General features: G+C 43.0%; 1 protein-coding gene across 4 annotated transcripts in view; it reads right to left on the bottom strand.

Annotated features, from left to right (window-relative positions):
• LOC146964954 (protein TANC1-like) overlaps positions 1–15,343 on the bottom strand; it is a 97,150-nt gene that overhangs the window by 69,478 nt on the left and 12,329 nt on the right. For all 4 annotated transcript variants that reach the window (XM_085765600.1, XM_085765601.1, XM_085765602.1 and 1 more), the window contains exon 2: positions 14,682–14,775. In XM_085765600.1, the coding sequence (XP_085621726.1) occupies positions 14,682–14,742 (61 nt within the window). In that variant the 5' untranslated portion in view covers positions 14,743–14,775. The remainder of the gene's footprint in view (positions 1–14,681; positions 14,776–15,343) is intronic.

Genomic DNA, 15,343 nt, shown 5'->3' with positions numbered 1-15,343 from the left:
ACTAGCTCTTCAAACTTGACCAAAACATTTATAAATTCGCAACAGCATAGCTAGAGATTGTGATTTTCTGGTGGGCATGATAGCTGCTGGGGTGAGTCACTGATGCCCCTATGGCCCTACATCATGTACCATGATATATGTTGTAAAAGCTGCCTGCTGTCTGTTCACTTGCTGCAGTCACAGCAGGTCGTCGGCCGACATAGGTTGCACTCATATTGCATGCTAAAGAGATTATGGCAAAGATGTAATTTTGGTAGTTGGTTCTGAAAACAAGAAGTGCCACATAAAAGCCGGTCATCCAAGTGCTGGTGAATAGGCTGCAGCATGTCACAGGGAGTGCGCTGCCATCTGACCGATGCTATATAACGCAGAGGGACACAAGGACAGAAACTCGCCAGTGCTATTTCAGTTACTTTCCTAAACCCTGTTTGGGGCAAGGCCTGCAATTTCAGCCCCTGCTGTGGTCAAGGAAATCAACCCTTTCTAATTATACAGTGCTACCCTAAGATGATGTAAAAATGATTACAGTCCCTTGCATGCTCTTTCCTCCTCATCAAAGTGAAGGGCCAGAGCCCATATGGACATGCCCAACCCATAAAACGGTTCAATATTATTTCAAGACATTAATTTAGAAAAATAAACATTAAAGTACAAATCAATTATTTGAGCAGGTCAATGCGAGTCAATCTTGAACCAATGTACCGGCTCACTGTCTCCTACATTTGCAGTAATGTAATAAGGAATGGAAACTCCTAACTTTGCAATAAAACTACATAAGAAGGGAGAGTAAAACCTTAACTGAATGAATTCTCCAGAGGATATTTCCTTGTTTAACCTGCACAAAAATCGTATTTGCATTCTGATTAGAATATATAGTGAATAGCGGCCCTGTGCAGCCTTTACTCAAATCGCTTTGCAAAGTGAACCATCAACCAACAACCAATTAAAAGTTTTTTAATTTTTCACGAATGGCCCAAACGTATCTTACTGTATAACTGCTTGCACTGTTGGCACTGTAGACACAGCTGAGTGCTTTCAAAAGTCTTTCACGGGTATAAATCTGGACGCTACCTTTCATCTTTCAAGTAAATCTGTGCAAAGGAATGTGATCTGTCATTCCTTGCGAGGGCCGGCTGAAAAGATGCAGAGCCTCCCCATTGTCCGGCAGAGGCCTCAACCATCCAATAAAATGATACAACCTTAAGGTGCACTGAGTGCAGCAGTATACAAGCAGTCTACAGCGTCAAGTAGTCACTGATTAACGTTGCACTATACACTTTACTGCTTAACCATTCAAGTATACAGGATGACATCACACCAAGTAAATAACAACTGAAGTTAAGTTTCAGTTTCTTGTCTGTCTTACAGCATGCAATAATCACGCTCATAACTCGCCCACACACTCGCTCACTCTTTCTGTTTCGTGTTCTGTCTCTCTCTCTCTATCTATCTGTTGGTTGGCTAAATGACATGTAAACACTAATAACATTACATTAATTTTCACAAGAATCTTGTGACCAAAGATGGACAGTGACCTGTGTTTAACCCAAGACGAGAGGAGTGGAGGGAAGGAGCACACTGACCTATTGACCCACATCAATGCATCTGTCTGGATGGGGGGAAGGGGCTGGGTTTTTAAAACTCACTTAAATTGGTAATGGGATTAAAATCCATGTATTATGTTGACACTTATTTCACATTAATTGTCCGTGATACAAAGCCCTAGCAACAAATGTTAATGTTAGGTATGTATTTTTTGTGTGAGCCATTAATGGGAAAGTAGCCAGTGTTGGTGAGGGTCTTCATGTGACCACTCACTGTGATGGTCCGTAATGCAGCTGTCCTAGGTACGTATGGCCATGAATTTAGAGAGTTAAACCATCTTTGTCAAAATTACAAAAGCAGCTACTGTATGCTAGTTAGCAGATTGTGGCAACAGTGGGACTTGGACACAGACCAGAGAGTCTCTGTCTGAACGCTGCTGCCAAACTGCAAATCTATGTAATGTAGTGAAGTCTCGAAGATGATGAAATGTGCCACAGACAGATTAACTGAATTAGCAGAGAGGTGTTTCTCTAAATCTGCCTCACCTGCCACAAAAACACTATTTACAGTGAAACATATGTTGATAAAAGCTGGTTGTACTAAATTCAAACAATATGAGTCATTATATCATTTTATTTTATCACCATACACAACACAAAAATACATCATAAGGTTCCCATTAGTTAATTTTATGGGCGACAGATAGAAAGAAGAAATGCTATAATTAATGCAGACTCTTTCAGTCGACTCGGCACACAAAACACGATGGACAATCCACCAAGGGGGGAATTCTCCCGCTACACTGAGTGCCAATGTGGATTCCCTGTGTACTTCCGAGAGCAGGGTGACAGTCTCACAAAAGCTGTCATGGTTAACGCACAGCAACCCACAGAGAGCAGAGAGAGCCGGACAACAAGGAATACAGAGTGGGGGAGGGTCTGTTGGTACAAGTGGTCTATGACGATGAAGGACAAATTAGATCTAAGATGTTAATCAGATGCAAATCTGTCTGGTTAAAAAAAAAAAAAAAGACTTAAAAAAACCCAATACAGAAATTGTTAAAGCAAAGCCATGCAATCAGTTGGTGAAACACTGTGGAGGCTTCAGTGTTTTTCCCATGAGGCCGGTCTAATGTCAGACTGTTTTACTCAGTCAGTGGTAACCATAGGAACGGTCCAAATAATGTATAAAGTGGCCCGACAAAAGACTTTAAATGATGTAAGTGATGAATAATAAAGCAAACAGACTTTGTTAGCTTTCTTGCAACACATTTAGTTTTCACTCGTGTAAATTCTGACCCGGCTTCATTTCAAGTACACAGGCAATAAAAGACAACCGATGTGGCATCTCTTCCCTTCCTTTTTATTTACTTTCCACTGTTATTTATTGTATGTTTAAGTGTATTAGCAGACTGAGCTCATGCCTCCCCCGGGGCACTTTTTTTTTTTCCTACCACGAAATGTCAATTTACTCTGCAACAATCAAATTCCATTAACTCTTCAACAGCCCAGACCAAGTCTCTTATTAGTTTCAAAGGATTACTCATCTATGCTGGTGGCCTCTGAGGGGAGAAAACAACTGAGACAGCATCTTAAGTTTTAGTTTATCAGATGCGAAGACGCTTCTCCTGCAGCTCTGAAACCCTCAACTCAGATTTATATGGATTTGATAATGAAACAAATGAGCTGTTTTATGCAAAGTTAAGTTGCTGTGGGCAAAGCAAGATGTCAGAGTGTTATTAATCCAAAACACTAAGACTGTTTCTCTCTCTCTCTCTCTCTCTGAAGCACTCTCTGTGGCCTGAGCCCTGGAGGCATTCCCCACTGGCCCCAAGGGAGGAGAGACTGACAGGGTGGGGTATGTGTGTGTCCTAGGGAAGAAAGAATAGAAGAAGAGAAGGAGGAGGAGGAAGAGGGGGGGGGGGACTTTGCAGACACCATGATATTTCCCATTCCTCTTCATAAATCTCCAATTTCAGTGGGTATGGGCCACTGAAATTCTATCATTTATTCCAAGAAGCCTTACAGGGATGGAAATAAAAACAATCTGATAGAGGAAACCATTTTCTGTGTGTAAGACGATCAACTACTGTAATACTTTTCTGAAATAGCACTCATGAGCTCAGTTGACTTTGAATCGTTTATTCTCAGTACGGTGAGGTCTTACTGAGCTACTACGTCTGTGTTCACAACATCAATCAGTCTCGCAGTCAATGCAGTTGCCCCATCAGAAAACTAGATCACAGAACATGCCCACTGATTTATTACCTGTGTGCCGAGGGTACTTATATCGCCTAACAAGAAGTTAAAATACACTTGACATAATGCAAATGTAAATGAACCGAACTGTCAGACTGAATTACCAAGGGCCTGACCCAGTTTTGTCAGGCCCCTATTAAAAATAGGCCAGATCAACTGTTGACAATCTTGGCTAGAGAGCTGTTGATATTCATTCTCGCAGTATTGTGTGTGAAGTCCCAGTATGAATGTCTCCCGGGCTCCGCAGGCCCCCGCAGTATCAGGCTATAGCAGCAGAGAGGGGCCCACTGTTGAAGGGCAAATATTCCCCTCACCTCCTATCCACTCTTGTCTAGCAACAGTGTTGATAGTCAGAGCTCTTTGACTGCTCAAAGGGAGTCGACTGCTGTACCTGCTAAGTGACTGAAGCCATTATGAACAGCTTTATTAATGTTCTTGTGTTCTCTCAAAGTAAAGAGCCCAGGGACCACAGGATGATTTATCAACTCAATGACAAAGTTAATTTGGATTTACAAGCACCACTAAATGGCCACTTTGTACAGTTGTTGTTGAGTACATCACATCGAGGTTTCTACAGTAAAACCATAAAACAAATGTCTCATAGTTTGTACTTAAAGCAGATATCAGTGGAATGTTTTTGTTAATATAAGTCCTAAATAGTCCTATTTTCCGTCAGCAATCACTTACATGAAGTATTTCAGCCTAAACACGAGTCTCTCCGTCACTCTGCTCTGCTGTAACCCGAGGAGAAAATTTTCCTTGTGGGATACAAGTGTTATCCAATGAGGGGAGAGAACGGCATGAAGGGCTGTGTGTGCAGCCAAGGGATGCGCGTGAATGTGGTGACGTAGCACGAGGACCAATTGATGCCTGACAAGGGCGGGGGCTGCTAACTCATGGTGCGTTCAAGGAAACTCGTACTTTGTGTTTTTCCTTCCTGTGAAGTCATACCAGTTCGATCTGGTACGAGTTCACGGGTCGGAAGTTACGAGTGGCCGTTATAGGGAACTTTCACAGACAACAGGACGGTAAAAACACGAGCTACGGGTTACCTGGAACGCTACCAAGTCGTAGTTGTGACTTGAAGCTGTAACTTACGGTTTCAAAAGCCTGCCTTGAACACAGCATTAGCCGAAACGGCCGTGCCACTGTTATCTGCTTTAAGGTTAATTGCAATGTCCTGTCAAAGTCATGAAACCAGCTGGTACAGTCGAAAGCAAAGGACAGATGGATGATGGATGGCAGAGCACACATGTCCTAACTATGATCAATCATCTTAGCTGTGTGAACACAGCTCTGGGCCCACCGTGCTTCAAGGGAGAGGATTCACAATGCAGCCAGATGAAAGATGGACAAGAGCTTTCAGCTGCCGCTTGTTTTCTGATCTCTCTGTCAACCTTTCTCTCAAGTTCAACCTCCATTTCTTTTCTTTTTTTTTTTTTTACTGTTCTGCTTCTGATTTTGGACTTCTGTCCGTTACTGAAATTGATAAAAGCGACATTTGTCTCCTGCCACAAGTGCAATATGGTCTGGAGTCCTGGGTTGCTATGGAGATCTGGTATAACAACAGATTTAGACTGCCATTAGCACAGATCATTAGGCAGCGCTTCTTCTGGGGCCAGGTGAGGTCATGAGAACAGCACTAACCCCCTGGACAACAGCCTGTTCAATAACGTTAAATGGACGAGGTATGGCACAAAGGCCGTCCGCCCAGTCCCTCCAAAGAGCCTAATCCTAAAAGTAAACATGGACCATGGCAGATCTTGCAGCTTTGTACCATCTTGGGAAATATAATTCAATCGCTTGATGCACACACAGTATTTTTGACAGCAATCTCTTCAAAGCACTAGCACGTGATATGTTAATTTGTTTTTTTCAATCAAGTTAAAGTGAATTACTCCTTTGACACTCAAGAGAGATTCACCACAACCCCTGCAGTATGCTCTTCACCCAACTTTATCAACTCCACAACAACTTTTTGTTAAGGCTTTGCTAAACTTTCCCAACAAAGTCTCAAAGAAGGGATGGATGAAATAACACCATTAAAATAACAGAGATATAAATATGAAGAGGAAGCACTCTCCACAAACTGCTCATAAGCACCATTCCCTATTCCTTTGAGGCTGGGCACAAAGGAGCCGAGGTCATTAGTTCAGCCTGTCTAAAACCCTCCTGAGCTAAGGATGGCAAGACATTCATCTACAGGCACAATTGTTAAAAAAAAAAAAAAAAGACTCTGTGTTCAGAAATGCAGAACAGAGAAGCATAGAGCAAAGTAGGATAGAGGAAGAGAAAGGGGCCCCGAAGCCCAAGACTGAACAGAGGTCTCCGCAGACACCCACACAGACTTTACTCGGAGTCAGACACTGTGACAGCATGGGCTGGTGTCTGCATAGACAGATGGCCACAGATGAGAAAAACACCACCCTTAGAACTGTTGGAAAAATATCAAAGTAGACTAATGAAGAGTTAGCACTCTGTCCTGTGGGAGACAGAAGAGTCTTCTGCATGAAGGTGGGGGGGGGGGCAATTTCGGAGGTCATTCAAATCACAGACAAAGGATGTTCGAGGTATGAAAGCAAAATGAAAAAATCAGACGGAAGGAATGTATCTGCCCGGCCGGGTCAGGCTGTAATTAGAAAAACCTGTGGCCTGCCGACCTCTCCAACCAATTGACTGCCATGACAGCCACTATCACCTCCTTCAAAGACCATCTAAAAACAACCCGGCATGTTAACTGATAAACTGTTTTCCTCCTCTTTGAAGTAGCAAAAGAAACTATTTGTATTGGGGGTGGGGTTAAAGCAGGACGATGACTTAGACTTGTGCTGCTGTAGTCCATGACGTCACCCCCTCGCTTCTATGTGTTTGTTTGGCCTCTCGTCCGTTGCTGTGCACAACACTTCCAAGGTCACAAGCACCATCGCTCCCCGGCGTGTGAGAGCCAAATTAGGGTAATGGACGGTGGTCACTGGCTCCTACAGCGGACGTTGGGCCTCTGGGAGCCATGGAAGCATTTCTCCAGATTCCTACCAGCCAGAGGCCGCTGGACAGGAGGAGCAGAGCCAGGCTTGACCATCAGCTACTGCATTTAGCCAGCCTCCGTGTGTTGTTGGGTGGATATCACCAAAACAAAAAAGAAAGTATGCAAGTTATAATTCAAAAGAAAACAATCTCAGAAAAAGAAAAACTAATCAGCAAACACACTGAGAAACCTGCTGCAGATTTAAATAAAACATCCTTTGGCATATTCCTTCATTTGAAAAGAAATGAGATATTATTTGCTTATTGTGTGATGTGATCCCACCTTCAGCTGAAACTCAGAAGGTAAACCTCAAAGTACACAATATTCTCTGCATACAAGGTGTGAATGCTACAACAAATATTGATACTGTCTTCATCCATTTTTCATTTTGTATTTTTCAGTATAATGCCAAATAACTAAGAAGTTGATGGATTTAAAAAAAAAGAAAAAGAAAAAGAAAAAAGAGAAGGTATATTTCACCTGAGGTTATTAAAACATAACTATGCGTTATTAAAAATGTGTGTTTTTGTTAACGTGTCAATCACGTGGTGCCGTATGACCAGAATAAATCATTATAATTTTGTCGAGCAGCACTGACGACTTTTATAGCTGTATGGTCACAGTATTGTAATCAGAAGTGTGTGAGCTTATCTTCAGGGGTGTTAAGTCATGTGATGTGAAAGTTAAATGCACCTGAGGCCGGTGTTTGTTGTAAAAGAGAGTGCACACAGAAAACAGTGAGTCTGGCTGACCAGGTTAACAGCCCCCCCCCCCCCCCCCCCCCCCTCAATCGCCCTTATTTTAGACTCCAACAGGAGAGACAGGGAGTGTCTTGTGTTGATACACCTGAGGTTTGTGGGCGTGTGTGTGTGTGTGTTTGTGTGCGCGCGCGTGTGTATTTGTACATGACTGCGTTTGTGAGTATGTGTGTGTGTGCACGTGCATGTGTGTGTGTGTGTGTGTGTGTAAGATGTGGTTTGAGCTACGCCCTGCTAATCGTTGCCTGCTGGCTGCACAGTGCTTTGATAGCCGTGCAGGTCTCTGCACTCAATGGTCCCCATTGTAAATCAGGTGCATTCTTTTCTCCACCGTTTTAAACCCTGCCACAACTGTCTGGACATGAAAATCTACACTAACACGACTGGGAACAAAAAAATAGCAAACATGGACGCAAAAAGCCATTTCATGACTGTCAACCACCTTTTTTTATTTTCCAAGTTAAAGAAACAGAATTGGACAGTGACCTAGCTGTAACCTCATGTATAGGTATTTAAGCGAAATTCTTTTTTTTTTTTTTTTTTTACGTTTTAAAAGGCTCAAGTGGCAAACTTAAACAAACCCCTGCTACATAGTTGTATGAGGTTGCTCAGTGCGAAGTGTGTTCCAAAAGGAAAACCATGAGCTGATGATAAAGGAGTCAGTGGTTCTGGTCTGAACACTACTTATTATGGTTAATCAAAGGATGTTAATAATGTATCCTGAGGTTGCCTGCCTCTCTTTCCGTCTCTCTCTATCTGTGTGTGGCATAACGTGGAGTCTGTCTCGCTCACATGTATAGGTCACACACTGCATGTAATCTGTGGTCTAGACATCCTGTGGTCGACCGTGTGCATCTTGTTTGTCTGTCGGACTTGCGTGAGCGTTCACAACTTTTCATTTTGTGACCAAATTTATGAAAAGAGCAGTTCAATGATCTCATTTCTGTCTTCTTGCGTATCAAAGCTAATAGAATTACTCGCATGTGGTAGTTCATTAACTGTACTGAACAAAAGTTGAATCCAGCCAATAGATCTGAAGCACGGGTCCTTTAATCACCTGGAGCGCTTGGCGTATGAGTTTTCATAATAAAAAGGAAATGTTAAAACTTCCACCCACGACCCAAAAAAACTACGCGAGGGAGTTTTCCTTAAGTTCCCCAACAAGCCGCAGGACAAGGAGGAAGCATGTCTCAAAATGGCTGCGGTAGATATGGCTGGAGAGGACGCTGCCACCCAGCTGTTCGCGGAGAAGAACCAGGAGAACCCGGGCAGAGTTATCCAACACTGGAACCTGTGGGCAGACTCTGTCCTGAGCGAATGTTTGTTAATGTCTGAGATGAGGAGGGTCGGCCACCGTGTATTTGTCAGTGAAAGAGTTCACTGTGAGCCTGAACTCAGTGACATGCACCTATACCCACCGAAAAAAAACCCACCTCAGACTAGAAACAAAGTTGTTATGTCATACATATCAGTACTATAGCAGGTTAAAGACCATTTCTGTTTCCTGAAGCCACTGTTGTACAGCTTTCCATTTCTAAAGCCAAGATGCAATAGATAAATTATTACCAAGCAAACTATATCGGTGCAAAAACTGTAGAAGAACCCATGAAATAACGTCTTCCTGAAAATGTTATGGTTAGAATTCACATTTGCCCGGTAACCAATAATAAAAAATTTTAAAAAAGCTGTTTTTGTTTGGACAAACAATGGCTCAACCACCTGTGGTTATTGTTTATTGAGGGAAGTCCTCCCATAACAGTAAAAATTCCTGATGTGAAACCCCTGAGGGCAGCGGAGAGAGAAAGAATACAGAAAACAGGAAAGGAATCTCTGCGATGTCTGCTCTTGTATTTAACTGTATCACCACAAAGAGAGAATACAGCGTACGGCAGAGATAAAAGAAGAGGGATTACAGACCTGAGAGACCGCTTTCTTCAGCCTACCTTAACTACAATAAACAATAGCATGCACGGCGGCAGGCACAGGCGCTTCAAATACATTATACATAGTATTATAATCTGCACAAAGGAGGGATTTATTGCAGCACTGATCCCCCCCACCCCGTAGAAAAACCAGCATGAAGGACAGGGCGACGGACTCTATCATCACTGTGGCATTGCCGATTTCAGGAACCATGTGACATCCAGCAAAAACACAACAAAAATCTTGCCTTGTAACCAATTTGAATGTTGCCCCTGACCCTCAGCAACAAATCACTGTTTCATGTCAAAACAGCCAAGAAACTCACAGAAACTGCAGAGCCAGCATGTACCAGTCACCACCACAGCTGAGGCAACAGAGTGCAGCACTTAATGGTCTCCTTCTCGCTCACTTACTCTCTCTCTCTCACACACACACACACACACAGCTTATACATGGGCCTTCTACATTATGAATATTCCCTTTATCTTTCACTCTATATCCCCCTGAAATCTAAATGAGGTTGCTCCTAATCAGAAATTGCCTCTTTAAAAAATGGCTTTAGAGACTGAAGAAATTCTGCGAGCGAGCAAACCAATAACTCATTACATTCTTGCCTACATCTGCTAATCCTCTGTTGTTTCACCACCTGCTGTGGGAGACCTTGATGATGATAAAAGCAATGTGGCCACAGCTTCAAAGTGCAGGCCTGAAAACAACACAGAGATGCCACCTTGTCATGCATGGAAATAAAGAGAGCTGCGCCTATATCCTTTCTATCCTTTCGTCTTTTTGTCACATTCCAGCAGTAAACCCTATTCTGTCACTCGTGACAAATCTGAAAACTGTATCTCATGTAATAGCTGCTGTCAGCATGATGCGCAGGGCAATAATTGTCTCTGTTGATGGGAAATTACAAGTTAAAGCAGGGCAGCCCCCCTCCCTTCTCTCTTTGTGTGGTTGCAGGTCAACAACAGGGGTGCTGTCTCTCGTCCAGTCAGGTGCATGAGTGTGTCTGGCTCCATACTGCCAGATAAACTGAGAAAAGCCCTGCCAACTGCTGGTGGTGGTTGTCTATCTGTGTGTGTGTGTGTGTGTGGCTTGTGTGTGTCGTTGGGGGTTGGAGGACAAAAACAGCTGAAACTGTTATCTGCCACCGAGAGCGCACGGCCATGCGTGCTGGTGTGATTAACACTGCGTCACCCACAACAGAGAGACAACTGTCTGGCAGCTGTCCCGAGCAGCCAGGCTCATTGAGTGGGAAGCCGGAGTTGGAGGGCCTTCAGAGGTATTACCTATCCCAAACAGTCACACGCGGCAATTAAAGCTGAGTCAAAAGTGCTGCTACTCTGGGTCACATCATGAACTCATTGAAGATACTCACAGGACCACAGCAGCAGGAATAAAGGGGGAAAAAAAGAAGCCGGTTTGGTAGAAAGAGCATTAAATCTTAGTGGAAAAATGCAGACTTGTCCTAACATGACCATCGAATTGGTTTGCCATGGCTTTAAAAAGACTTCAAAACATTATAACATTGCCAAAAACATAAGATACACCAATTACTCAGCCTGTAATCAAATTTAGACCCTATTAACTCTCATTATCAGATAAAAGAATATCAATATTTATTTCTACAGGCTGAGAAAGAGAACCAATTGATTACATTTATCTAATAATCACCCGTGTGTGCTGTCAGAACCCAGTCTCCAATGCTCGGTCTGTTGCACTTCTCATAAAACATTTTACTGGGTGATACTGAAACAAATCAGCAAGTTGGCTAAAACAGAATACCTTGGTTAAATGGTCTAAATTATGAGGGGGGGTACTAAGAATAGAAACACAGCCACACACAGGGCTCACTGCTGCTAACTCAAGACACTGCTGTTGAAGAATGTTTCCATCCAGGGGAAAAACAGCGTGGAGCAGAAATCCACCTCGTCCTAAGATACCATACAAAAAACTGTCCATTTGTTTTGCAGTGACCTACAAACCAGATGCTGCTGCGAAAGTCACAGGTGAAAGTCACAGTAAAACCTGAGGGGCCTGTATCCTGAAAGTAGACACCAATTAAAACACAGTTTGATTTTTTTTTTTTGTGCGTGTGTGTCTTGGGGGTCCAGGGAGTCCCATTTACAATGTAACCCTAGTCAGAAAATACTCACATCAAAGGCAACAGGCCACAGCAAACTAACAGCCCACTTCCATAATGGCATGGCATTATAAAAAAAAAAAGTACTTAAAAGGGATTAAAACGGCCAATTCCAAACAGATTCCTTACAGATTGAGTCTAGGAGAGGGAAGCAAGGAGGGGGAGCAGGAGGAGGAGGAAGGAGGAGCACAAGATGGAGAGACTAAATTAGCAAACTGTGAGTTTTTGTGGTCTTGGCAATGGGGAGATCCCAGAGGAGAGCTAATGACTGTAGTGGTATCTGGCATGGGGGCCAAGTTTCCTTGACTTGCTTTAAAGTTTCTTCCAGTCCATAGCCACCATGTCATGAGCAACATATGCTGAGCGATCTTGCAATTATACTATTATCAAGGTCCTCCCTCTGATTTCCATTATATGTTGCTGAGCAGACTTTAGAGGGACTTTGTCCTTCTGGTCCCTCTGAAGCCAGGAAGGCCTGTGCAGTCTGGCTCTGTAAGGATGCACACAGGGCTGCTGAAAACAACAGGTTTGACTAATAAACACAATTTTCATTGAAAAAAAAAAACGTAAAGCTGCCAAGACCAACATGATCAAGCTTCCCAAACAACAATCAAGTCAGTCCAGCCAAGTAAACAATAAGAATTACTGCCCCAATGCTGACAAGATCTCAACTATAAATCTTTGATGCCGTATCAAACTAATATTTCACCACTCTAATCAAATCTGAATATTGAAAAGCAATACAAACACATATAATAAAGTGGAAGACAAAACTCCACTGCACCAGACAATTAATTTTAACGTAGGTTTCTTTTCCCAGCCACTTGGGATCAAAACGATATCTTTATTCAAGCAGTGTAGAAGATGTAGTGAATATTTTATGTGCAATATGGTACTATCTTGTCTCAGAGACCATTAACTACACTCCAGTGTGCCCAATTTGATTAACACAGCCTTCCCCGTCAGGGTTTCTGTGTGTTACTATCATCATTTGAGGTCCCTGGAAGATCCTGAATTTCCAAACAAATCCTCCTCCTCAAGGACGACGACAGAGTAAACACGAGTGGAAAAGTATGTAATTAAACCTTTTTTAATTCAACTTACAAAACTAGAAAACTTCACCAAGATATTGCAAGAACCATATTAAAGATCATTTAAGAGATGAGTGTATTTATTAAAGACTATTCCAGGAAATCTGCCAAAAATTTCACAGGGAATTACCTTGATGTCTGAAAACATGCAGAAATAATATACTATAGATATTTGTCCCATGCTAACGGTGGGTCAAAGTGACCACTGCGAGATGCTGTATCTCTGTGACCTCTCATCTGTCTTAAGGGCTCTAAACAACAGAGAGGAGTGACCAGATTTTATTGTCCCAGCATGAGAAAGGGAGACAGAGCTGCTTAGGCTTGATGGATGGGGTCCAACTGGGAGAGTGAGGCTGGGATAAAGGGGCTGTATCCCGCCATAAAACTCTCCCAGGCTGCTTCCAGCATTCACGTGCTCAGAACCTCCGGCATTTAAGATTATATGTGAGGGTGTTGGTGCGTGTCTGGATACAGGGAAACAGTGTTATCAGAGTGATTCATACATGAGAGACAGGTTGCAACAATAGGAAACAAGCCCACAAAACTACATAAATTCACACTTTGTACTGTACTGGAGAGTGTTGATGGTGACTGATGTGTAAAGCAAAGCCAGACTCTTTCCCACTTTAATCTCTGCATTGACTGTTGACTGAAACAATCAGGCCTGACAGAAGCAGAGAGAGCAGAGCTGTGAGACGTGGATCTACTGCTGCTGCTGCTGCTGCTGCTGTGTGACTGTTTGAACTACGCTGCCTGCTGAAACCAGTCCTGGGGTGGTAAAAAAAAAAGCAAGTCCAGGCTGGCAAATGCAGTCTAAGCATAAAATGGTCAATCTGCTCTTTTACGCCAAGAGCATTTGGAGGGGTGGCCGTGCGCTGTGTGAAAAAAAAAGAGTCTGCTCCACAATGTAGCACTGACGGTGACTCATGTTTAGTCATGTTGGAAAATACAGGAAAAGAGACATCTGTTATGACACAATGGACGGGCTGTCTCAGCAGTCAAAGTCAAATAAAAAAAGTGATGGAAGGTGTCCCACTCTCGAGCGAGAGTTACAGACGTAACAATGGCTCCTGAACTTTGACTGACTGAGAGACTCGGTGGGTCGGTGCTGGAGGTGGATCCCTGGAGGCGTGCAGGGTGTGAACGGACACAGTTGCAATTTTCTCCACACTCTCCCTTCGTAGACTGTGCAAACACTTACCGTTACAGCGAGAGCAAGAGAGTTGCATTATGGGAACTGCCTTTATACTGAACTGCAATGAAAAAGGGCCACAAAATGCTTTTTTAAGGCCCATTGGTGTTATTGAGGGTTTTTTTTTTTAGTCTTAACCACCCATTAGCTAAACAGTCCACACATTATATACTCCACTGGCCTTTGTCGTACAGAAATGTTTTGTTTTGTTTTGTTATGTTCTGTTCAGAGTAAGACACTAACTTGGCCTGTGGTGTTTTACTTCACTCCTTGGGCAAACATCTTTTCCAGCTCCTACTGTGGGTATTTAAATATGTGTCAGTCACTTGCAACCGCACAGCCAGTCGCAGACAGAGGTGGTAAGGGCTAAGTTGTTGGCCATACATATCCAGGCAATTGCTGCAAATGATGGTTTAGATGACAGCATGTTTGCCAGCTGTCCACCAAGGAGTCAGAATCGCTTTTGTGCTTTTCCGTCTCAGCTTTCGCTTCCAACAGCGACTCATTTTAACGCTCACGTTCTGAATGTTAACAAGAGGAATGTCTATGAAATATACCATGAGTCTGCAAAGCCAAGGAATGAATTTACAAACCTGGCTGCTACCAAAGGAAATAAGACAATCATGAGGTGAAGTGTTTGTACATCTGCCGCTGAAATATAGTTTGTGTCTAAGCCTCGGGTGTGAGAAAACTTGTTTTCTTGATCCAAGTTTGCTGTTTTTCCTCTTTGATATTCCACATACCTGAATCCTTCTTGCTCCCCTTGCCTCCATCTCTGTTCTTCTTCAGCACCGCCTTGAACATGGCAAGATTCCTGGAATCCTCTCTTTACAGCCCCTGGAGGGGAAAAAATAAAAAAATAAAGTCAGCTCCTTGCAGCCATGGCAAGACAACAGAACTGCATCTACTGTCACAGAAGAGAAACCATGGGAATTTTCCGGCAACACAAATGGGTCTATTTCTATTCATGGGACAGAAAGGAAGCAATTTCCTCCTCTCACCTGCAGATACCAAACTGCTGCATACTTAAAACTTTTTTCACAAAACTAACCAAAACATGTCCTCAAGAACCAAACACAGCAGTAGGAAAACAGTGTATATCCGCATTTCATACTGCTTAGCTGGCACCCGCCTGGAAGTTTTCCCACAGCACTCCCAATCCTGCAGGTCATCAGTGGAGGGGCACATGGAAAGAATGCTCTAATATTTAAACAGAAAAGGACAAGTTCTGCTATCTCGCTACGCAGGAAAACACTCTGTCGAATGCCCTGAATTCCACACATAATTGATGCTATGTGGCTGAACTTGGGTGTTTGCAATTGTTTTCGACGGTCGTTCCCAATCTAGTGTGCATTTTCAATCCTTAGAGTGAAACGGTATAACATGAACTCAAGGTCTAGCCTGG

Source organism: Trachurus japonicus, chromosome 21 (assembly GCF_045865225.1).
Source record: "Trachurus japonicus isolate A0001 chromosome 21, Traja_1.0".
Taxonomy (NCBI): Eukaryota; Metazoa; Chordata; class Actinopteri; order Carangiformes; family Carangidae; genus Trachurus; species Trachurus japonicus.
The sequence above is the reverse complement of the archived record's forward strand: the minus strand, read 5'-3'. Positions and strand labels throughout refer to the sequence as shown.